This window comes from Syngnathus typhle, linkage group LG19, assembly GCF_033458585.1.
Source record: "Syngnathus typhle isolate RoL2023-S1 ecotype Sweden linkage group LG19, RoL_Styp_1.0, whole genome shotgun sequence".
NCBI lineage: Eukaryota > Metazoa > Chordata > Actinopteri > Syngnathiformes > Syngnathidae > Syngnathus > Syngnathus typhle.
The window spans coordinates 1,353,746-1,377,497 of record NC_083756.1 but is presented as its reverse complement, the minus strand read 5'-3'; the positions used below and the strand labels follow the sequence as shown (position 1 = coordinate 1,377,497).

General features: G+C 41.9%; 3 protein-coding genes across 10 annotated transcripts in view; 1 reads left to right on the top strand and 2 right to left on the bottom strand.

Moving 5' to 3' along the window:
* Positions 1 to 207: 207 nt before the first annotated feature.
* Positions 208 to 9,738, top strand: LOC133143542 (xin actin-binding repeat-containing protein 1). 4 transcript variants are annotated; one of them, XM_061265516.1, is made up of 9 exons: positions 208 to 660; positions 738 to 865; positions 934 to 1,003; positions 1,075 to 1,413; positions 1,479 to 1,545; positions 3,562 to 3,731; positions 7,630 to 7,760; positions 8,402 to 8,572; positions 8,645 to 9,738. In XM_061265516.1, the coding sequence occupies exons 2-8, from the start codon at positions 753 to 755 to the stop codon at positions 8,556 to 8,558; spliced, it is 1,047 nt and encodes a 348-aa protein (XP_061121500.1). In that variant the 5' UTR covers positions 208 to 660; positions 738 to 752; the 3' UTR covers positions 8,559 to 8,572; positions 8,645 to 9,738. The 4 variants fall into 4 exon arrangements, with proteins under 4 accessions (XP_061121500.1, XP_061121499.1, XP_061121497.1 ...); XM_061265515.1 differs by having other exon boundaries at positions 8,402 to 9,738; XM_061265513.1 differs by lacking the exons at positions 8,402 to 8,572; positions 8,645 to 9,738 and having other exon boundaries at positions 424 to 660; positions 3,973 to 7,864.
* On the bottom strand, positions 9,239 to 16,420 carry timm21 (translocase of inner mitochondrial membrane 21). Of its 2 annotated transcripts, XM_061265520.1 has the most exons (11): positions 15,980 to 16,420; positions 15,812 to 15,874; positions 15,628 to 15,725; positions 15,444 to 15,517; positions 15,259 to 15,364; positions 14,173 to 15,094; positions 13,934 to 14,064; positions 13,421 to 13,479; positions 13,185 to 13,344; positions 12,544 to 12,679; positions 9,239 to 10,269 (listed from the first exon to the last, which is right to left on the bottom strand). In XM_061265520.1, the coding sequence occupies exons 1-6, from the start codon at positions 16,311 to 16,313 to the stop codon at positions 15,002 to 15,004; spliced, it is 768 nt and encodes a 255-aa protein (XP_061121504.1). In that variant the 5' UTR covers positions 16,314 to 16,420; the 3' UTR covers positions 9,239 to 10,269; positions 12,544 to 12,679; positions 13,185 to 13,344; positions 13,421 to 13,479; positions 13,934 to 14,064; positions 14,173 to 15,001. The 2 variants fall into 2 exon arrangements, with proteins under 2 accessions (XP_061121504.1, XP_061121503.1); XM_061265519.1 differs by having other exon boundaries at positions 13,934 to 15,094.
* Positions 16,421 to 16,535: 115 nt separating this feature from the next.
* Positions 16,536 to 23,752, bottom strand: part of neto1l (neuropilin (NRP) and tolloid (TLL)-like 1, like) — a 28,804-nt gene continuing 21,587 nt past the window's right edge. The window contains exons 10-13 of one of the 4 annotated variants that reach the window (XR_009710442.1): positions 22,402 to 23,020; positions 20,183 to 21,907; positions 16,996 to 17,047; positions 16,536 to 16,906 (exon numbers count right to left, since the gene is read on the bottom strand). Coding sequence is in view for 1 of the 4 variants with exons in the window: in XM_061265517.1 (XP_061121501.1) it covers positions 21,847 to 21,907; positions 22,402 to 23,020 (680 nt within the window). In the remaining 3 variants the exon portion in view is untranslated. Of the gene's footprint in view, positions 17,048 to 20,182; positions 21,908 to 22,401; positions 23,021 to 23,752 lie in introns of all 4 variants that reach the window. The other 3 variants (XR_009710441.1, XR_009710440.1, XM_061265517.1) reach the window with 3 other exon arrangements.

Sequence of the window (23,752 nt, the reverse complement as noted above, 5' to 3'; positions counted from 1 at the left end):
ATCTGTGCAGCGCCTCTGAGGCCCAGGGAGGATTCCAGTCTTTTTTTTTTTTTGCCGCCTCAGGGGTGACTGCTTCTTTCTTTGTCTGAGGACTTATTAGCAGCAAGGCAAGGCAAGACAAGACGAGGGAGGGGGAGAGGGAGAGAGACAGAGAAAGAGAAGGAATTGTGTGTGCTGACAATAGCTAGCATTGTCTCCCATGCACAGCGGCACTGCATTTCACATGGATGTGTGAAGCGGTGGGAAGAAGCGTACAAAGACCAACAGAACCAAAATGGTTACATAATCAAGTTAATGTGTGATCCTGAACCTTTGTGGCGAAAAAGTAAACATGCAAATATGAGCGGCGTAATATCAAGGTATAATTTGTTTCAGCCCACTTTTAGGTTCCAGGCACACTGTGTGTTGTAAATTAGTCAATGTATAACCAAGTGAGCATGAAACATTCAAGTACAAATGTGCCCTTGGTGTTGGTCAGATAGGTCAAGCCAAAGCTTCCAGGAAGCTTCAGATTTTATAACCGGGGAAGAAGCTCAAAATTGTTCTCGTGTGAGTTCTGAATGACCTCACACAGCTTGCGAGGACTTTGGTCTTGCTTCTAAAGTCTTGCTGCGGAAGTGCTTCGGATCGATTCGGGGAGCGGAGTGACATTAGCAAAAGGTAAAGATGATTTATTAACTGACAAGTTTGCTTCGTGTATTCTGCAAATTAGAAAGCATTGATTGTGTTTTTAAAAGGTCGAGTGGAAAAATATGCTGACACGGAGCCGCTCCCTACATAGCGTCCACTCGTCGTACGACAAGCCGGTCAGGAGGGATGCTGAGACTCTTAGTAGGACGGTGTCCGTGTCCGAGTTGGTCGAAAGGTACGAGAATCCCTGTCCTGATCGGTTCATATAAATGGTTAATATAAACATAATTATGACGTCTACAGATATCAAGCTTCAACTGAAGATGATTCAAAAGCTGACACAAATGCAAAGGCATCAGCAGCAGTTCAAAAGGTAACTTTTGCATTTTCGCTTTGAAACAGGTACTTCTGCATGAAATAAATGCAGGTTTTTCCTGATTTAAGAAAACAGCAGCCACTCCACCCAAGAATGGCCCACAGCAAAGGAAAACACCTCAGCAGGACCATCGGAAGAGCAGAGAAGACAAACGGGGATGCTCTTTGCCCGAGACTAATTTGAGCCGCAGCAAGTCGACAGGGAGTTTTCAAAAAGACGCCAAGGTTTCCATCGAGGCCTTGAAGGCACAATTTGAGATGAGAAATAAGCCAGCAGATGAGACTTCCAAAAATGTCAAGGCGGTGAGCAACAGAGAGATCAGTAAGTCTGCGAAGGAGCAGAAGGCTCACCCTGCTCCGCTGCGTCCCGGCAAGAGTGACGCAAAGGAAAGAATTGCGACACGTAAGGTAAAGAAACAAAAATTGGAATGGGGACATTTCAACAAACTACTTACGCACTGTGTCCATTCAAGGTAGCAACCCAAACTCTTACAAAGAAAGACAAAAACAACATTGAGAAGACTGCCGTCTTCAAAACCAGTGAGTACAAGACTAAATTCTCTTTTCCCATAGACGAAAGCAAACGGAACTTGAATGAGCATATTTCTTTTACAGAACTATAGAACCATAAACAACACAAACATCTCCACCCAGACTTTGCCCTCAGTTAACCTTTGCACTGATAAAGCTTGATTAAAAAAGCACTAAATTAATTGCACACCCTTTTGAATTGCTGCCTGGTCATATTAGGCACTGTAGTAGGTTAACACTGACAAGCCAGCATAATATCTGGTTTGGTCTGATTTTTATGGAGAAGTAGCCTGGTGCGCATTTCCTCGAAAGCTGACACTGTAGTGCAGGGGTCCCCAAACTTTTTCCTGTGAGGGCCACATAACCTTTCCCTTCTCTGATGGCGGGCCGGTGGCAGTTTGTAACAGAAAAAGTGTGACGATCGTAGGGGAGCTTAAAAAAATTTTTTTTTTTTTATTTTCCAGAAAGCCACACATAACCAAATAACGGTTATTTAATAACCCTTTCCAGGTTCTTTACAGAAAAAAAAGTCAGGAAACAAATAATAACACTATTAATGAAATAAATAATAACTAAACCCTCTCTGAGTTCTTCACAGAAAAAACAGGAAATAAATAATAACTAAATAACTCTCTCTGGGTTCTTCATAGAAAAAAAACCATGGAACATTAACTTTCTGTTGTGCCATGCACAATCTTAACAGATAAAAGTTCAGCTCAGTTGTCAGAGCAGAACCTCTCTGACACATATGAGCAGTCTCTTAAAGTTCTTGTGTTCCTTCCTTATAATCCTTTTGTAGGTTCCAGTAGGCTTGTAGACACCGCTGTCTTTTTTGTTAAAGTTTGATAGTGCGTCATAGTCTGGAGTAAAATTTGTTGTGGCAATTCTTAGGCGAGATCCGAGGTGTTGGTCCGTTTACCTCGATCTGTGACGGGTAGATGTTGACGTTCATGTGGCTGAACGTCACGTCGCGTACGTCGACCCAAATTGGCAACTCTTTTAAACGCTCGGCACTGTGTTCACCCTGCTTTACTTGGGCGACATTTTAACGGAAGGATTCCAGGGGAAGGTTTGTGGGTGGCTTTAGCGCAAAACTGCATCTGAAAGCTCAGCGCGCAAATTACAAGAATGCTGTCGTCACAGCCCACGCTCTAAATTCGGGACTGATACAAATAGAGCGCGAGTGCGCCATGTCCGTACACGCACTTGTGAGTGTGCACCGAGCTTTCTGACACGGCTTCCGGTAGTAAATGCGCAGGCGAGCGCTTCCCCATCTACTGGGGAAACGCAGTCATTGCAGGCAAAATGAGCACAAAAAAAAAAAAAGTTTAATAATACAATTTATTCAGGGTTGGCGGGCCGGATTAAACGGTCCCGCGGGCCGTATCCGGCCCGCGGGCCGTAGTTTGGTGACCCCTGCTGTAGTGGGTGGTATGAATGAAAATAAGAGAGAGCAGTGATCAGACCATGGCAGAGCCCTCCAACACGGAACAGAAATAGTTGGCCTCTGAGCCGCTGAATAAGTGCGAGGGGGCGTATGCGACGGTCAGCTGTCTCTAGGGCAAGCGAGAGCGCCAGATAGCTTGTGACCACAGCACGGACACTAAGAGAAAATTACTTGAGGAAAGGCTGGCTGATTTTTAAGGAGCACCTGGTGAGTAGCGTGATTAGTTTCTCTTGTGACCAGAATCATCGACTAGATCTTGCTAGCATGTGACTGTAATTATGAATGATGATGTAATAATATTTGCATAAATACTAAAAGTTATAGATAAATGTCAATTGTATAATTCCATATGTTCCGTTATGGATATCGAAAAAAAACAAATATTTTCTCGCTTGTCTGTGCTTAGTCAACAGTGACAGTTCTTGGTCAGTATGTGTGTCAGTGGAGTCAGGTATCCCCTCACAAGTAGGATATTTTTAACTCCGACGCACAGCAGTTGCTACGAAAAAGCATGAGGTAGCCAATAAAAAAAAAAAAATGACAGGACTGAAATCCGGACATCTTACGTCTGTCCGCAGATGTTAAAAGGAAGTCAGTCGCGGACTTCAAAGAAAACTCCTCGGCTCAAGAGAAGGAGAAACTGTACGTCTCCGTCAAAGCTTTGTCTGCACTCTTTGACTCTCAGTCAAAGGTGGCAACTCAGGAAGCAATTCAAGAAGTAAAACAGAAACCAGTAAAACAAGTGAAGGTAAGTTGGCGTTGCGCTTGAGTTTGAAACAGACTGCATGTTGTTTGTTGACTAAACACTTCAGCAATTTGGAGTGGCGGACGAGAGTTTTTGGAAGCTTTGAGGTTCACCGAACTAACAGATGATCGAGTGGAATTTGGAAGCATCTCATGAACTGAAGCATGTTGGCCCACGTTGAAGCATGCCACCCTAAAAAACAACTATGTCCCAAAAGTTGACACCATCGCTTTGTCCTTATAAGATGGCGGAAGACACCCAGGTGAAGAGAGAAGACCACCTTCAGCCAGGACTAGAGACACTGTCACAACAATTCTTCCCCTCCCAAATGTCCAAACAAAACCTTCACCAACAGCGTCAGAAATGTGAGCTGAGAAGACTCTTGAAGCACACGCATCCCAAGCTGAAGATGCTGGATGAGCTCGTAGACGAGGAGCTCGCTGAGGTGTTGAGTTCCGAGACTGAGGTGACGGTCGATAAAACCGTGTACGAGGGAGAGGTCCATTCCATACGCCTGATATTTGAGAATTATTCCCAGAGTGGCCAAGTGTCACCTTCCGCCCCAAAGATGTACACAACTGAAGAATTAGTCAAACAAGGCAATGTCGGTGAAATATTAAAGCTTGACCAAACAATGGCTTCTAATTCTAATCCCAGCGGGGGGGGAAATGTTAAGACTATAGATGTCCAGGGAACCAGAAGGATATTTGAAAGTCCATATAGGGATACTTCCCAGTCTTGCCCAGAGAAGGTTCAGCAGGATATAGTTTCTTCTGCTGTTTCGACTGACTTCGTCCAAGAACGAGGAAGGGAGACATGTGACCAGCAGAATATTCAGTACCAGGATAGACCCAGTCCTATGAATTGGACAGAACAACCCAAAGGGTCATGTGATCCTGGTCATAGCACATGGAAGGACGATGATGACTTTTCCAGTCTCGAACACAAGGATAATATCAAAACGAGGGAATCTCTGATGCAAAACAACCCATTCCTAGCTAAAAACATTCGACATTCCTATGCTCATATGGCAAAACACAAACTAATAACAGAAGAAGACAATGTGGCCAAGGTTAAGAATAGAACCCATTTGTTTGAATCAATGCCATTTGACAAAATCAGACACCAGAACAAGGATGAAGTGGAGACAATGGTGGAGACACTCAAGGACACCCTAAGCTCTCTTCATCGCTTGGATGTCATTTATGCTGATGGCTTGATCATCGAGGTGAATGAAACCATGCGAGCCAAAAAGGCCAAATACACAAAATCAGCCAGCGGAGTCCAGATCGATTACAACGAGGTGTCTGAGGGTAATTTCCAAAACTTCATACTTCGTGTGCTACCGCGAGCAAACCTTAAACCTCAGATCACTTACCTCACGGAGGATTGCAATGGAGGCATTAGGAGCACATTGGTTAAGGTACCCGTCCACCCGAATCAGTTCACGGCCACCCAGGACACAGAATGTAACACAGCTAATGTGGTTCAAGTTTTGGAAGACATTTTGAATCAAGACAACTCCCTGAGGAGAGGAGTAATCATCCAGGAGATCGCTGGAAAATCTGCAGATATTGTCGTGTACTCCCTCCACAAATATTCAGATGACAAAAACGTCCGACGATATTGTCCTCAAGAGCTTCCCGTAGAAAGAAAATCACCTTTAAATTCTCCAGACAGCTTCTGTCAAGGATCTGACAACCCGGAAGTGAGAATAAAGGGGAATGTGAAACTATTTATGAGTTGTATTGAAAAGGACGAACTGGAATATTTGAAAACTCTTCAAGAGAAGTCGACAGTTGAAGACCAGAAGTCGGACATTGTTCCTGAAGAGAAGCTTTATCATGGAGAGGAGTGGGTACCAGTGGATGTAAAGAGATTGAGAACCATTTTCTCTGAGGATCAAACGCAAAACCAATCCAATCCGATTGTCAATAAAGATCATCCCCGTTCAAACATGTCAGAGTCTTGCGCAAGACAAAATGTGACCCAGAAGAATGACATTCAAACTGAAAGACATGACGAAAGCCAAGTTCAAGAAGAATCATTGGATCAATTGCAGAAACAGTGCGGTGACCAAGTCGTCCAATCTGATAACGAAGAAACAGGTTTGAGGATCCAGTCAGTACCAGGTACGAAACAAGAAACAAAGTGCTCCAACCAAATTGTTTCCAAGGAAACCCACACAGCTGTAGGCAGTAAAAACAAAAATATGACAGAGGAGCTCCCGGTGCAACACTTCCAAGCCGCTGTGGATTCTCCAGCTAGCGCACAAACACAGCATGAAGAAGAGGAAATTGTTTTTCACGGTAAACTCAAAGCAGCATTGGAGTCCTTAGAGCGCTCTAACATTAATGTCAGCAAAGGAGATTTCAAAGCAGCCATGATCTACCGTAACTCCTCCAAACCTCCCAAAGAAAGGGTGAAAAATACAGCTCAAGTTTTCCATGGCGAGGCCATCAACCAAGATCTTTGTGTAACGGCATCCCAGACTCAAGTGAGTCCAAATACGGTCATAGAAGCGCAAACAAGTACTGCGAATAAAACGTCAGCCCCACAAAAAAATCCAAGGCCTGTTGGACCAAAACCAGCCATCCCTCCAAAACCACAACATTTGAAACAGCAAAATAAACAATCAGCAAACATTGAAAACTCCTCAACAGAAATTGACAGATTGAAAATAAATCCCTCTACAGAGTCAGGACATGATGTAGGAACACAAAAGCCTCAGGAAATCCTCGAAAATCACCAAATCCATGAATCACATAGCGCAGTGGAAAAATGTGACAAAAACTACCAAGGAGGAGAGAAAAATGAAATAGAGGAAGCCCATATCAATTTCAAAGAGGCGTGCAAAAAATTCGGTGATCCGAACGATCATCCCAAAAAGCGAACGCCCGTGAAACCAAAACGAGTAAAAATAGCTCAACCTGACAACAAAATTTCAGCACATGTTGAGTTGAGAGCAAAGAAGGGAAGGCCGGAGACAGACCACGAACGGCGTCAGCGTCTGTCCGTCCACATGGAAAAGATCATGCGAGGCAACATGGGGACCGCGATGGAGATTTTCGACAATTTGCGAAAGGAGGAGGAGCTGCGGGGCATCCTCAGTCGAGTGGAAAAGATCCAAGAGGACACCAACGAGGTTGACGTGAGGTCCCTCAGGAAAGTATTTGAGAATGTCCCCAGCAGGGTTGTCCCCACAAACAAAAACAAACGGAAGCAAGAGAAACCAGAACGCAAAGAGGAGACCAGAACATTAGCAACCGAGACGAAGTCCTCATTGGCAAACGTTTTTGGAGATCTTGAAAGAGCCAGTGAGGACATCGTGACTCTCAAGGAACAAACACTAGCACGGCTTGTTGACATTGAGGAAGCCATCAAGAAGTCCCTTTATTCTGTCTCGACTTTAAGATCAGACTCGGATATCGCCGGTCTATCGTGCCTGTTCAAGGAGTCGTTGGGAAGTGTGCAAGGATCTCCGGCGTCTGGGAACAAAATAAGCAAAACAGAATCCGTGCAGGAGAAATAAGACCCCACAGCTTCACCAGGTGGCCAAGATGCTGCAATAACTCCAAAGCACAGAGAAGGTCCTGCTTTTATCTCCATCCAGTCAGCTGCTAGAAAATCAGATCAAGCAGAAGCTATAAGCTGTCCAACTTGTCAGCACAGCCCGGAGAAATTCTGCTCAACCAAAGTGCTTCAATGCAACAGTCCTCAGAGACAGATTAGCGTACTCCAGGTGCAAACAAGGACCTGGAGTGGAGCAGAGTCTTAGGAACCAAGACAGAAAACTACAAGATGCGATTTTAGTTGCTGATTTTTATTTGGATTCGTTTTTTTGTTTTGGAAAAAATACACGTGCTTGGTTTTCAACTGCCTGTCTCACTTGTCTCATCAGTTCCATCTGAGTCACCGAGAGACATGCTCGGCCTGTTTGAAGCCAGTTTATCCCATGGAAAAAATGAGCGCGGACAAATATGTTTTTCACAAACATTGCTTCTGCTGTAAAAAGTGCAAGAAAACACTGAGGTGAGACATCCAGACATACAAATTGATGATTGCAAAAATCAATTTATAGCAAAAAAAGATTATGCAAGATCTTTATAATGATTATTAAAATGATTTTACAATGAGGGATGGATGTTGATTTAATTATCTTAAATTACTATGGGATGAATGTTTTCTTTTAATGATCAGAACTTCTTCAAAACTAAAATCAGTTGATTATTGTACACATGCAATCAGCTCAAGGTTTTGCCATTCAATGGCCTAACATGGCAATGCAACAACTACACACACAAAAAAGTAAAACCTCTTCAGCAGTACCACACAAAAACTGACAGAATTATATTGTGTTATATTATAACACAACTCAACGAAACTTTATTGATAGAGCGCTTTTAAACAGCCATTGCAGCAATGACAGTTACAACTAAATTATTAACCTATAAAAGAAAAATAAATGAAATTCTACTCGATGTTTGCTAGTCGTACAGCAGTTGTAATTTTACCTCACAAATATCAACCATTATGTTTATGTTCTGTGTGTAACAATCGCTCCATTATATTCCATAATTACCTTTTGCAATGGTCTTGATTTGACGAAATCATCTCTATGGTCAGCCGTGTTAATTTCGTCTCATAACCGGCCACGTGCGCTCAATTCCCAGCATGATCAATTACGCTCCTTTACACGGAGAATTCTACTGCGTGTTCCATTACCGACAACTGTTCCAAAAGAAAGGGAATTACGACGAGGGCTTTGGATACACTCAGCACAAGGACCGATGGCTGCTCAAGACCTCACGTGACGAATCAGAGTCTTAGATGATCATCCATGTGTGAGTAAACATGCGCAATGATCCTTAATGGTTAATCATCATTAATGAATTTCTTCTTCGTGTTCTTCTCAGTGAATGGCGACTATGACCACCCAGTAAATCCTGAAGCTGTGCTGGAGTTGCCATAAAATCATATCGTTTACTTTTATTATATCATATAAGTGGGTATCATAGAGCGGTTTTCGTTTTTTCAGTTACTGAACAAATTAACTTGATTTAAAGACCTAACGTCTGTTTTTTCCGTTTTGAATAATAAAAAATATTAGTCTGGCTGTTTTTTTCCTCTCCAACTATTCCGATGAGGTTGATAAATGTATGTTATTTTAGCACCAATCTCCGTGCCATTTTTTGGTTTTATTCCAAACTAGTTCAAGGCATAAATACAACTAACAGTAGAGCGACACTGCCCTCTGGCAGACGATCTCTATAAATACGATAGTAACTTAGGTATTTCCATTAAATACTGGATAACAAAAGTTTTAGATATTATCCCTCATTCTACACGTCTGTTTCAAATCACAAAGGTTATCAGGCGTTTACAAAGCTTGCTGATCAACTGCAAAACCAGTTAGCGAGCATGAGGGCTTCAACAACTTAACGTTGTGGCAGTTCAGTTACCCAAATACTACTTATAAAGTAGTCAAAACAAATAAATGACACATACAGTAATATCAACAAGTTTAATGCACAAGTTGACCCCCCACACACACACACAAAAAGTGGTGAAAAGAAATAAGAACCAACTCTCAAAAAATCCCAACCTGGTGAGTAATTTGAACTGAGATGTCTTCCAAATAAGCAAGAAGGTAAACTGGATGAAGAGACATTAGATCACCGACGCTTGGATATAGATTCAGACATCATGCGTCTGCATTCTAAGCTACATTTTTGCACATTGCCTCCCTTTACATTTTAAAAAGACCACAATTGATTTGTCACCACAATACTAACTGATGACAATTTCACCACCGTCAAATACATTTAAACTGAAAATGTGTATAAAAAATAAGAGGCAAAACTTCAAGCAAAGTTTACTTTGAAATGCAGTGAAACTAAATCCAAATCTTATGGTAATGATAACAGAAATTGATCTGACCAACCTGTGGTAGATTCATGTACGTTATAAAAAGATGCTAAACTATTTTTGGTACGTTATCATTTTGCAGTATTTCGGGAAAAACTAAAAAGTAGAAGCCCTTAACCACTCACACTTAAACCTCATCAAGATATCTGAGTGGGTCCGCAAAACATTTTTTTAAACAAACCAAATAATTCTTCAGAAACCATTGATTAGGATTCCTAATATGTTCCTTTCGGGGAATGGGTGGCAATACCCAGAAAATACCCAAAAGTCTGGCCTGGTACCTTGGGGGGGAGGGTCCAAGCATACTTCAGGGGAGCCCAATGCCACCCGCAGTCCTCTCTCTAGCTCCAGCAGTGGGGCAAAGGTTTATCTGGAGGAAAAGGCAAACTGGTATTCAATTAGACAGGCATGTTCTCAGAATGCGCCTCTGTGCAGCTAACAAGGCCTTCTTGTGGACGGGGCTGGGGAGACTGCGAATAAGGGGGCGGGGCCTCGCTGGAGCAACGGGAGTCGCCTCCTTCGGAGATGAGAGGCGTGCAATTGGAGGGTTGAGGCGCATCAGTTTCGACGGCGTGAGCACACTCGCTGTAGGGAGGCGGTTTCAGATCGTCCTCTGAAAAAGGAAAGCAGGGGAGCAATTGAGATGAAAAGCCAGGTACATGTTGTGTCATCAGTTGAGCGCGTGTAACCCAGGTTAACATAGCCTTGTAAAATAAGAGCCCATTAATAAAAAAGTCATAAAGAAAGTACATTGTAAATATCTTTTAACAGACCAACACAGATTAAAAGCATGTAAATTATTAAAACAATACAAATTTACTATTTTATTAATGTTTTGTATTTGTTAAAATGATAAAAGTGTGAACATTCACTTTTATTTTGAAGGAGACATGATGACGTAATGAAAAGACCCATGTGACCAAAAATGCGAACTCTACCGTAATTTTCGGACTATAAATCACGTTTTTTTTCATAGTTTGGGTGGGGGGGCGACTTATACCCAGGAGCGACTTATATGGGTTTTTTTTCAAAAATTTTCAAAAAAAGTGAAACCGCGATGAACGAACCGCAATGTAGCAAGGGATTACTGTAATTTGAATTTCAAGTGACGACAGCAGCGCAACGTCGCGTCAGCAGCAGCTTGTCGAGTCAATCTTTGTCCTTTATGTAAACAACCGCCGCGCTGCTGTCGCAGCGTCGCAACAACACGTGAGCAACAACAGGCTAAACCAAGGATGGGCAAATTTTTTGACTCGCGGGCTGAACTGGGTTCTAAATTTGGACCGGCGGGCCGAACCAGGAGCAGATGGACGTAGTGTTTGTCTGAAGTAATATAAGCGGCCTGTAAAGGTCATTGCATAAAAGATTTTGGCCTTTAGTAGGTAGTAAAGCATGGATATTCCAAACAAGTATTTTGAAAACAAATGCATTTATTAACAGCATTAAAAAAATAATAATAATTCACTAAAAAACTGCTACCAGTGATTCTCACAAAATAAGACACTGTTATTATGAATAACAGTCTCCATCACTTCAGTGCCTGCAGGTCAGATTAATGAAAGATGTTTATCTTATGAGATCACATCAAACGGCAAACATTCTGACCAAATATATCATCTTGAAGAATCGGTGAAAGCATATATCCAAATAAAGTACCGTATTTTGCACCCTATTAGGCGCACCGGGGTATAAGGCGCACCTTCAATGAACGGCCCATTTTAAAACTTTGTCCATATATAAGGCGCACCGGACTATAAGGCGCATAAAATAGAAGCTTTACTGCAACAAACTGAGGTTGACTAGGGTTGCGGTATGCACACACTAGCCAATAACCAACGAGCCCTCTGTAAACAATCGCGTTTCTCAAACGATCTCCTATAAAATGATCAGAACTGACTAAAGTTCGATCTAACGCATTGGTACTACTTACCGATGTTTCCCTTCCATATCGATCCGTAGATTTACTCGAAACATGAACAGAGCAGCCTATTTTGACATGAAATAGCCTCGCGCGTATAGCAGCTATCGTTATAGCATTAGCCATCCGCAATTTCCTATGAGCCTCAGCTCGCAATCTCCCATGAGCCTCAGCAAAGTGTAAACAATCGCGTTGCTCAAACGATCTCCTATAAAATGATCAGAACTGACTAAAGTTCGATCTAACGCATTGGTACTACTTACCGATGTTTCCCTTCCATATCGATCCGTAGATTTACTCGAAACATGAACAGAGCAGCCTATTTTGACATGAAATAGCCTCGCGCGTATAGCAGCTATCGTTATAGCATTAGCCATCCGCAATTTCCTATGAGCCTCAGCTCGCAATCTCCCATGAGCCTCAGCAAAGTGTAAACAATCGCGTTTCTCAAACGATCTCCTATAAAACTGTGAACTATATATGTGATGATGCTGTAATGGTGTTATTGAAATATTGATTGGTTTGAACAAAATCAGTGAAATGGTGGGAATTTAAAAGTGGCTTTAACTGAACTCAAATTAGATTTACTATTACTTTCGAATTACTTACCTGTACTGAATGTTATTCAAATAACACAAAGTGAGGTAACTAAACAGATTGAACCTTAGAATTAATAAAACAACCCGGGTTGAAACTGAAATTCCTTAAACTGAAAAGTTTAACTGAAAGGGAAATTATTTTCTTCAACTAACGTTGAGTTTAAATGTAAATTGTATGTCTATTGTTTGTAAATTGTATGTCAACTATTTTCTCGACTAAAATAAGCCGGCAGTTCGATTCAAACCTTGGTCTGTGGTCATTTATTTTGCTTATTCTATCATCACTACAAATATAGCCGAATTTAGAACTGGTCCATTGTCTAAATTACTGTAAGCACTGTCAAAAACAAAAAGGTGTTACACGCGCTACCTTCGGACACGGCGGCATCATATGGCGGTGGCATGTCCAGATGGGAGAAGGATGCAGCAGGTGGCAGCGCCAAGGAGGGCTCTTCTTGTGACAGGTCATCAGGTACGCCGTACCAACTTGGCCAGAGTGAGGTTTGCTACGGAGGGAGAGAAGACAACTAAAAAGTCAATGACATCCCTTTTACTATTCATAAGTTCAACACCACCAAACGCATGCATATACAATGAGAATACTAATAGGGGATGTGCTGGTTTTACAGCAAACACTGTGTTCTTTTTTTTGCTTTGCTTCAGGCTACACGTTAGCAAACTTGACATGTTGGCATTACATTTTTGCTGTGATGGTTATGAAGGAAAGAAAAGTAACAAATATCAGCATTTCGTCGAGAACCTATTTGATTGACAAAGATTTGCATTTGTAAAATACAGCAAAAATAAATGCTGAAAATATCACTGACCGGGATCTTTAGTCATAACAAATGCAATGTGGGCGAAACGTTAAGACCAACAGGTTGCTATTTGCCTGTGTTCCTCAGACACAGTGATTGTGCAGAGAAACACATCCACAAACCACTGTTCATAAACTTTAGGCCAAAAAAATGATACAAAATATAGCCCAGAGGTACAAAAGTTGGGACTTACACTCTGTCGCTCGCACATTTGATGGAGGTACGCCCTCCCTCCAACGATGACTATCTGGGCATTGCGGGGGTTGCTCAAGTATGCAGCCAGCTGCCTCTGTCTCGAGCGGTACCAGCACACATAGAAGAAGATCTTGATGATGATGAACACTATAACCACTCTGGAATGATAAGTAGGGTCACAAAAACTCAAAATTGTTCATACTTATTTATGTTGATATTAATAATTAGACGCACATATACCAGTACAGCTCCATTTTGGCGGGACTTCAATCACTGGGTGCTGGCTTTCATCGCTGATTTTGTTGTAAATAGAAACCCAAGTTAGGACAAATAAAACATCAAAGATATTCTGATTTGTCAGTCTTACAAAATCAAAAACAACAAAAAGTCATGTAATAAAATAAAATGGTGATTGCATATGAAAAAAAGGAAACAGAAATGTTAGTTTAGAGACGTGTTATTGGAAATTATTCTTCGGGACGTAGGACGGATTAGGACCGCAGTTTGGACACCACAGATTCACCAACGAACAAAAAAACGGAATCACAGCCAATTGCTCTCGAACACACCACGCGCTCTATAGTCATTTAAATTCATCACACGCATTACTTTTCAATAAAAATAATAAAGAAACGATATTAAGCGTTGACACGAATCACTAAACACAGCTGTTGGAAACGACAAGATAGCAGCCCAAGCTATCTGACATCAAACTTTTCCCCAAACCAGCAAATATGAAGGACTTACTTTAATGCAGCGCCATGAACGTACACTACTTGGTTAGTTAGCCGCCGAGGTCGATCATTGCCTGGTTCTTATGCGCTGATGAGATGCCAGGGAAGCTCCAGAGCCGAAGCTCAGAAAGCAGGCCACAAACACTGAAAACCGCTTCCGTTTACCAAACCATTCCACAGAAAAAAACACCTGGAAACTATCTAATATGCAAGCGTTTCCAATGTGATTCGGCGAAAGCACTTGGTACTTACTCGGTAAAATATGTATGACTTAGAATAACAGGAAAAATGTAACACATCTCGTAGTTTGGTTTAGCATTGTGTTAACCCAGCACATCCCAGTGACGACTTTCGACATCTCCCACTCCAGTGGGCGGGGTTTCATTTGTTGCCTTCAGAGATAATTAGAAATTGCTGGATTCAACCACCGTCATACATGTGAATAATTAGGTCTTAAGATGAAAACAAACTCGCCCTTTTCTTCTATATTTACAAATAACTTGTGTTTTGTCAGTAATAATTGCTCAAACTCACGCCGTGGCGATAGAATCACGGGAGGCGGAAAGACTTTCTCAAGCATGATCTCAAGAGTAGTTCTAACATTCACGAGGGTCTCAGAATGCCACGTATGATCGACGGATAAACAAATAATGTACAGATGCCAATAATAAATGGCATAAAACGTCAATTAAATTACAACAATGATTTGGACGGAATTGCACTAGAGTAATCGATTAAGAACACCGATTTAAGCCTTTACAATTATAGCAGACGATCAAGTTTTTAGTCGACGCTTTGTCGCTGTTCTGTGGCCATTATTGCGAAAAAAAACAATCTAAGGCTTTGTTGACGTCGAAAAAGTGTACCCCCAAAAGAAAGATATTGCTTTTCCCTAAGTTGAAATCATGTAATTGTTGATGTTTGATGCAAACACTTTTAATCAGTAAAGCAATATCAGCTCTGTATCCTCAGCTGTTTTCACATTTTTATCACATACAAAATACACAAAGACACGATCAATTGTAAGCCAGTCAAATAGCTTCACTAAATCGTGCAGTCATTTTGTTGTTTGATTTTGTTTTTATCTGTTATCTTCTACAATGATGGTCCGCCTTGGGTATGTGTCTACATCCACAAATATGTAGCGAAACTCATATTTTCCAGTTTCAGGATTCTGCAAAAGAAGATTTTTTTATGACACAATTGATTTCAAAATTCAAATGTCGCCTTACAAATACTATAGCAGTATTTATAATTTAGCCTGCTGATATAATGGATTCATGCATGACATTGAAATGTATCACTTATAATCTTGTTGACCAAATGAGTAATACAAACCTCTTTTGACTCAGAGTGCACTGTGCCTTTAAGCCCCGGTTCGGATCCCTCAATGTAAAACTTGAGTCTCATGTGCTTGAGTCCATCCTTCAGATACTCCATATGACTACAGCAGAAAAACATAAACTGGCTTGAGTCATTCACATGTTTTGTCTGGCACATGGTTCTGCTTTCATATCCCCAACCTGATCTGTTGCCTTCTTCTCCGACGAGTTGTCTCACCATAACACTTGATTGGTTCTCCGAATGCACCAATGACCTGTATTTCAAAACAGCAACAATAAAGCAACGCCGCATGATCCACGAAGCATACCTTTACGTGTAAAGAACCACAAATGTGCCGTCTTTATGAATCAAAGTGTTCCCTACCTCTGGGTCTAATCTGACTTTGTTGAATGCTTTTCCATAGACTTTATTTGGACTGGAGGAAGAAAATAGTTCTTGGAAGACCACGTACAGAAGACCACCTGTACCACCCGCAATAATGGCCTCATTAAATGTGTCCGAGTAGCAAAATGAGTTTGTGACAGATTCTCAAGAATGTTTGTTCTACCTGTCACCCCAAGCCCGATGAGAACAACAATCAAATAGGTGAAATCTCGGCCAGCCTTTTTCACTGTAAAACATTTTAAAACAAATACTTTATTAAAAATGCTATTTAAAGTTGCAACAACCTTCGCTTCTCAGTTTCTAGAGAATGTGTCAAAAATGCACTGTTTACCTTTGCGTGTAGCTGATAGCTTTGAGCTGCCACTCTGGTATTTGTAGAGCGACTTGTGTCCATCGTCTCGGTCCTCGTTTTTATTTCTCGCTCTGAAGCCAAGAGTAATACCTCTGCGCGATTGCAGAATACAGCACAGAGCGTGACAGCTACACGCAAAAGGTTCGAGCCTCCCGTGGAAGGTCACACTCGAATAGGCTGATTCTGCTCTGTGCGTATGTGGGAACAAATTGCCCGATGTCAATCTGCACGTCTGCGTCGCGGTTGGCTTTAAATTTCGATGCAGGATTTTTAATATCTGCATGTACGCCATTACTATTCGGTTTCTTAACATAAACGATGTCCATAAAACGCTCGTATTGAACGTATTAAAATACAGGAGTGCGCCGGGAACTATTGGCGAACTAATCCCGGCTCATACATTATACGTCACACGCTAAGAATCATGTGAAGTTGAGTCCTAATGGACAAATACGCTGGTCTTTTCTTCTCCGTAAAACAATTTTGGGGGGAAATATATCTATTGCGTATTGACTAAATTGACGACTCATCACAATTAACCAGTAAACATTTGTTTATTGAAATATTCTTTCCAGCATTTTCTTTATATTATGAAATCAGTATGGAAAAGCCTCTCTTAAATAAATGCACCATGTAATGACAAAGAGTGACAAACTAATGAATTATAATGCCCGGACGTATGCCAAGTAAATAAAGGGTTATTAGTGAATAAATTTCATTTCGACACATGTACTGTTAAGACATGACAGCACTCGCCCTTCCAATAAATATGAAAGGTTTAACTGAAGCATGAAATGATGAACGACTTTACATTAAAGGTATTCTCTGGTTTCAGTCTTTTATCAATGTTCCATGGCTAGTTCTTCCTTGCCAGATGTGGTCCACAGATACGGCAACCTGCGCGGTCTGAAGCAAAGAAAACATTCGTATACCGCAGAACCAAATCACATCACTCAGGCATATTAGTTCACTGAAGCGTCACAGGGGAGAGTGACCTCCAAATGCAGTCAATCTTGGCAAGATGCAGAAAAAGGATGCATGATGTATCTGTAGAGAAATAAAAACACCATTACTCCGACTCCCTTGTTTCCTGGGCCTTGCAAGCTTTTGCCTTTTTTTTCTTATAAATTTGCCGGCTGGCCTGCTACTGATAAATAGGTCCAGACTTACTTATTTGAACCGAGATATCTGTTTCCATCTATTTACTTGCAGACCAGTGTTTGACTTTGTGTGAAGACAGACCAGTGTTTGACTTTGTGTGAAGACAGAGGAAAAGTTGAGCAAAAAAGAAGAGAGTGTAAGTGTGTGCATACAATTTCAAAAGACTGTTACAAAGAATTGTTAAAACCGGCCCTGAAGGATTGTTAGAATAACTTTAAAAAACATTCGTATTTTGCTCAAGTAAAAAAGTCTGGTTTGATACAAAGCCATACAGCTTCCTATGGCAATCATTAGGGGACAAGCAAACTTAGAAAATACGAGAGAGAGAGAGTCAAAGAAAACCAAAAAAACCCAAATTGAATTAGGTTTGGGTTTGCATTCAATTATTTTCAATTATTAGCATGCAATGCAATTTTTCATTTTTGGACTGTCTGTCTCATGTATTGGCATGGGAGGGCGAGGAGGAGGTTGGTCTCTGATAGTCTATCAGATAGACTCTATCTGGTGTATTTCAATGGCTATTAAAAAGCATGCAAAGGAGCAGCCTTGCAAATTTTTATTAAGAAAACTATAAATCTACTCATTTGGATAACGTGCTGTCACGTCTCGTCCCCAGCCGTTCCACTATGTGTCTGTTGTCATGGTTTCTGTCTGTGTGCTTGCCCCTCCCCTCCTGTGTGCCCATGATTAGTTTGATTATTCTCACCTGCCTCTTGTTACCTGTCGTGTATATACCGTATTTTCCGCCCTATTAGGCGCACCGGGGTATAAGGCGCACCTTCAATGAACGGCCCATTTTATAACTTTGTCCATATATAAGGCGCACCGGCCTACAAGGCGCATAAAATAGAAGCTTTAGTGCAACAAACTGAGGTTAACTAGGGTTGTGGTATGCACCCACTAGCCAATAACCAACGAGCCCTCTGTAAACAATCGCGTTTCTCAAACGATCTCCTATAAAATGATTGGAACTGACTAAAGTTCAATCTAACGCATTGGTACTACTTACCTATGTTTCCCTTCCATATCGATCCGTAGATTTACTCGAAACATGAACAGAGCAGCCTATTTTGACATGAAATAGCCTCGCGCGTATAGCAGCTATCGTTATAGCATTAGCCATCCGCAAAAACCCATGACCCTCAGCTCGCAATCTCCCATGAGCCTCAGCAAAGTGTAAACAATCGCGTCTCTCAAACGAGCTCCTATAAAATGATCAGAACTGACTAAAGTTTGATCTAATGCATTGGTACTACTTACCTATGTTTCCCTTCCATATCGATCCGTAGATTTACTCGAAACATTAACAGAGCAGCCTATTTTGACATGAAATAGCCTCGCGCGTATAGCAGCTATCGATATAGCATTAGCCATCCGCAATTTCCTATGAGCCTCAGCTCGCAATCTCCCATGAGCCTCAGCAAAGTGTAAACAATCGCGTCTCTCAAACGAGCTCCTATAAAATGATCAGAACTGACCAAAGTTCGATCTAACGCATTGGTACTACTTACCTATGTTTCCCTTCCATATCGATCCGTAGATTTACTCGAAACACGAACAGAGCAGCCTATTTTGACATGAAATAGCCTCGCGCGTATAGCAGCTATCGTTATAGCATTAGCCATCCGCAAAAACCCATGACCCTCAGCTCGTAATCTCCCATGAGCCTCAGCAAAGTGTAAACAATCGCGTCTCTCAAACGAGCTCCTATAAAATGATCAGAACTGACTAAAGTTTGATCTAATGCATTGGTACTACTTACCTATGTTTCCCTTCCATATCGATCCGTAGATTTACTCGAAACATTAACAGAGCAGCCTATTTTGACATGAAATAGCCTCGCGCGTATAGCAGCTATCGATATAGCATTAGCCATCCGCAATTTCCTATGAGCCTCAGCTCGCAATCTCCCATGAGCCTCAGCAAAGTGTAAACAATCGCGTCTCTCAAACGAGCTCCTATAAAATGATCAGAACTGACCAACGTTCGATCTAACGCATTGGTACTACTTACCTATGTTTCCCTTCCATATCAATCCGTAGAATTACTCGAAACATTAAGAGAGCAGCCTATTTTGACATGAAATAGCCTCGCGCGTATAGCAGCTATCGTTATAGCATTAGCCATCCGCAAAAACCAATGACCCTCAGCTCGCAATCTCCCATGAGCCTCAGCAAAGTGTAAACAAACAATCGCGTCTCTCAAACGAGCTCCTATAAAATGATCAGAACTGACTAAAGTTCGATCTAACGCATTGGTACTACTTACCTTTGTTTCCCTTCCATATCGATCCGTAGAATTACTCGAAACATTAACAGAGCAGCCTATTTTGACATGAAATAGCCTCGCGCGTATAGCAGCTATCGTTATAGCATTAGCCATCCGCAATTTCCTATGAGCCTCAGCTCGCAATCTCCCATGAGCCTCAGCAAAGTGTAAACAATCGCGTCTCTCAAACGAGCTCCTATAAAATGATCAGAACTGACTAAAGTTCGATATAACGCATTGGTACTACTTACCTATGTTTCCCTTCCATATCGATCCGTAGATTTACTCGAAACATGAACAAAGCGGCCTATTTTGACATGAAATAGCCTCGCGCGTATAGCAGCTATCGTTATAGCATTAGCCATCCGCAATTTCCTATGCGCCTCAGCTCGCAATCTCCCATGAGCGTCAGCAAAGTGTAAACAATCGCGTCTCTCAAACGAGCTCCTATAAAATGATCAGAACTGACTAAAGATCGATCTAACGCATTGGTACTACTTACCTATGTTTCCCTTCCATATCGATCCGTAGATTTACTCGAAACATTAACAGAGCAGCCTATTTTGACATGAAATAGCCTCGCGCGTATAGCAGCTATCGTTATAGCATTAGCCATCCGCAAAAAAACATGACCCTCAGCTAGCAATCTCCCATGGGCCTCAGCAAAGTGTAAACAATCACGTCTCTCAAACGAGCTCCTATATAATGATCAGAACTGACTAAAGTTCGATCTAACGCATTGGTACTACTTACCTATGTTTCCCTTCCATATCGATCCGTAGATTTACTCGAAACATTAACGGAGCAGCCTATTTTGAAATGAAATAGCCTCGCGGGTACAACAGCTATTCGGTGACGCCCCCTGACTACAGTTACCGTAATGCTGGGAAGCGATGCGACCTTGTAATTTACTAGTCGTACTAAAACGTACTAAAACATTTTGGCAGAGGACTGTGTACAACCAGTATGGATCAACAAATTCATCACTTGAGCCATATATAAGGCGCACCGGGCTATAAGGCGCACTGTTGACTTTTGATAAAAATTTTGGTTTTTAGGTGCGCCTTATAGGGCGGAAATTACGGTAAGTCCTGTCTGCCACTCACTGCCCGTTGGATCATTGTTGTCTTGATGTCTCTTTGGTTCCTGTTTTTGTAATGTCTTCACGTCTTTTGTTTCACATCCCTGTCGGTCAGTCCTCTTGTTGTGTTGTTGCGTTATGTCAGTTTGCCGAGTCTGTTGTTTTCTACAATAAACCCTGGTCTAAGCTGCACTTGGTCACCCTGCTCCATCCGCTCCATGACACATGCTATACCTTTGGATCATAAATAGTTTGTCCTCAGTGACAGTTGAAGAAATATCACCCGAATTTTAGCCAGAAGCTATATAAGATGGATTGTTGTTTTCTATGGAGACAAGAACCAAAATGGGATGAACATCAAACGTCATTCAAAGAATGACGTCATGAACTATGTTCATCTAGTTCTTTGTGCTCATCTTTGCACATGATCACATCCTTTGGATATCATTGCGTCAAAGCGTCCATTCGAGCCTCAGCATCGCATCACATCGCGCAGGGTCCGCTTTGTCACCCGTCAGTTCATGCCTGCTCGGGCTCATCCCGGATTGCACTACTCTCAAGATGTCTACATGATGGAGACAATGCCACACAATGTAGAACATGAGTGCGCACATACATAAACAGACACGTGTATTTTAAACAGAACATAGATTTTTATGCTAAAAATTTATTTAAGTGTCCAGTGACTATAAAATCCACTGGGATCAACCTCAGTAAATCTTAGACATGTAAAATATGACATAACCGAGCACAAGTTAAAAACTGAGAATTAGCGCAGCGTGATGATCCTTATTGTTGTGCATTGGCTTCCTCTAGCGGTATCCGAGGGAACCGCGCCACAACGTTTCAATGGCTTTAACTATCAATTGTAAATCATTTATTTATGTACAAAATGGACAGTGGACTTAAACTATATGGTCACTGACAAGGATGTATTACTTTAACTGTAACATGGTTTAGTATCAAATCCCACATCAGATAATTTTTTTTACTAATCGCTGCTCATTTGTGCTGTGGGCAAAAGGATTAACACATTAAGACCGGTAACAAATACAAATCGAGCAAGTCCATGCAGATCAAACATCCAATGCATCTACAGTTTGTCTACCAGGAAATAAACAACAACCATGCAGTAAAATTTAGCATTCTATGTTCAAACAAACACACAAATTCCAAGATGGCTGCAAGCAAGAAAATCATTTTAGTAGAAAAAAATTGTAAAAAAAACACACACACACAAAGAAGGAAAACATTCATCAAAGCAAAAGGCGACAACACAAGATACATCATCAAAAGTGTTGGACGAAGCAAAGGGGGCTTACCTTGAGATTGTCTCTTAGACCCTAGTTGTGTTGTACTCTGATTCGTGTTTGCTCAAAGAGCCAATGAGGCAGAACCTGAAATGTCACGCCTCTGTATTTTAATGTTACTTTGCGTCGGCAGGCTCACACGCCGCATGCAACCTTGACTAGTAATAATAGCGAGTGTCAGGAGCAGTGCATGCAAGAATAAATCACATATTTGCTTTAACATAAATATATTATTCTATGCTAAATGCCAAACAACGTCTGAGTTTCTATTGCTAGAAGAATAACTGGATTGCGATTGGATTTTGGAGGCACTGAATTTTAAACTAATCATTGAATTAAAAAATGATTTGTTTCCAAATCCGGTACTTGAGGGCCACCATTTTTGCGTGTTTCCCCTGCTGCTGCTCAGAAGAAGCCTGATAATAATCCAGATGGTTTGAATGTGTCGGAGGAGGCAAAAATCTAGAACAGAGCAGCCCTCGAGAACCAGAAAACAAAATATATTCAACTAAGCAGGATAATCCAAACTGAAAGGGGAATATTCCAGAGTCTCCCCTCATCAAAAATCAATGGATACTGACCGCTGTACTGCCTTTTCGTGGCGTGAAAGTCGGTGGCTGGTGGTTGGAACTTCATCCAGGTCGTCGTCTAGGTCACAACCGTTGTCAGCTCCCTCTTGCGAGTAGCTGTGCTTCATGACCAAGATGCTCCGACGGTTGGCCGAGCTGGGCAGCAGGGGCCGCACGGACATGGGGGCCTGCGGGAGGTCTGCCAGAAGGCCGGCCGCCGCGTCCCGCGCGCTCAGGTTGCCGCGGCTCCCTCGCCCGCTGAGGGACAGCTTGGATATGTGGGCCGAGCCCGGGTTGGAGGAGGAGCCACAGTGGTGGTCGTGGATGCAGCGTGAGGAGGCACGGCGGAGGGCGTGGTAGTTCTCAAAGTCCTCCGCTACGTCCACCAAGTCTGCTGAGGTGGCGGCGGTGGCGCTGCGCAAAGTGCACAGCTCGTAGTGAGGCGGCTCGAAGACCTCTTGAAACATGGTGGGGTCAAAGTCCTCACGCCGGAGGATGTACTTTTTGCGAGGCTGCTTGATTTGAACGATAACGGAGATGATGAGGAGGAGAAGGACGATACAGCATGTTACACCGATGATGGTCCCGTTTGTGTTGTTCAGATTGTCCAGGATGTTGGCTTTCGTCATCTCTGTGCAGCAAGAGATCGTGTGAGATGGCTGAAAGTTTTACTCTCCGCAGAATAAATCATTCACTACTAGGGGTGTAAATCGTGGGTTTTGTCACGATACAATATCATATAGATACAAAGAACTACGATACGATATTTGCCGATATATTAAAGCCTGCTGCGATTCATTCACGATATATCGCGATATAGTGCTCTACGATCGATATATATTTTTTTTTAATAAAAAATATAGAACAATATCCTGATTTATAACAATTCATACGTAAAATCCACAAGGTACTGCAAACTCTTTATTTAGGAAATTACAAGAGTATTGTAGTATACAAAGTGCTTATTTTAACACTGAACTTTGATGTTGTGTTTTTTCTTTAAATGTGCGGCGAGATTCGTGGTCCCTGAATATTTGATCACCGCATGGCAGGATTTACAAACTGCACGTGTCTTGTCCGTTGAGCCATCTTTTCTTTGGAATCCAAAGTGCTTCCAAACGAATGACTTGAAGCCTAAAGGGGAGCAAATGTCCTCGTCTTTTTGGACACTAGCCATAGCACCAGCCCAGGAGCCGCGTACTAGTTGTCGACTCCCCTTTCACGTGCCTGCTCTGCTCACAACACAACAACGCCGCGCGCACTGCTCCCGGAAAAAGGAAGCGAGCAACAATGAACTGGATTTCAAAATAAAGTCGCGTCTAATGTCCGAGGTCAAACACGGCGATATAAATCGATGTTTACG

Coding starts and splice junctions, on each gene's coding strand:
- LOC133143542 (XM_061265513.1), top strand. CDS start 753: ATGCTGACACGGAGCCGCTCCCTACATAGCGTCCACTCGTCGTACGAC. Junction 1,004..1,074: donor CATCAGCAGCAGTTCAAAAG/GTAACTTTTGCA, acceptor TCCTGATTTAAG/AAAACAGCAGCCACTCCACC. Junction 1,546..3,561: donor GACTGCCGTCTTCAAAACCA/GTGAGTACAAGA, acceptor GTCTGTCCGCAG/ATGTTAAAAGGAAGTCAGTC.
- timm21 (XM_061265519.1), bottom strand. CDS start 16,313: ATGTTAAGAAACCGAATAGTAATGGCGTACATGCAGATATTAAAAATC. Junction 15,875..15,979: donor GCTATCAGCTACACGCAAAG/GTAAACAGTGCA, acceptor AATGTTTTACAG/TGAAAAAGGCTGGCCGAGAT. Junction 15,095..15,258: donor TGCACTCTGAGTCAAAAGAG/GTTTGTATTACT, acceptor CTTCTTTTGCAG/AATCCTGAAACTGGAAAATA.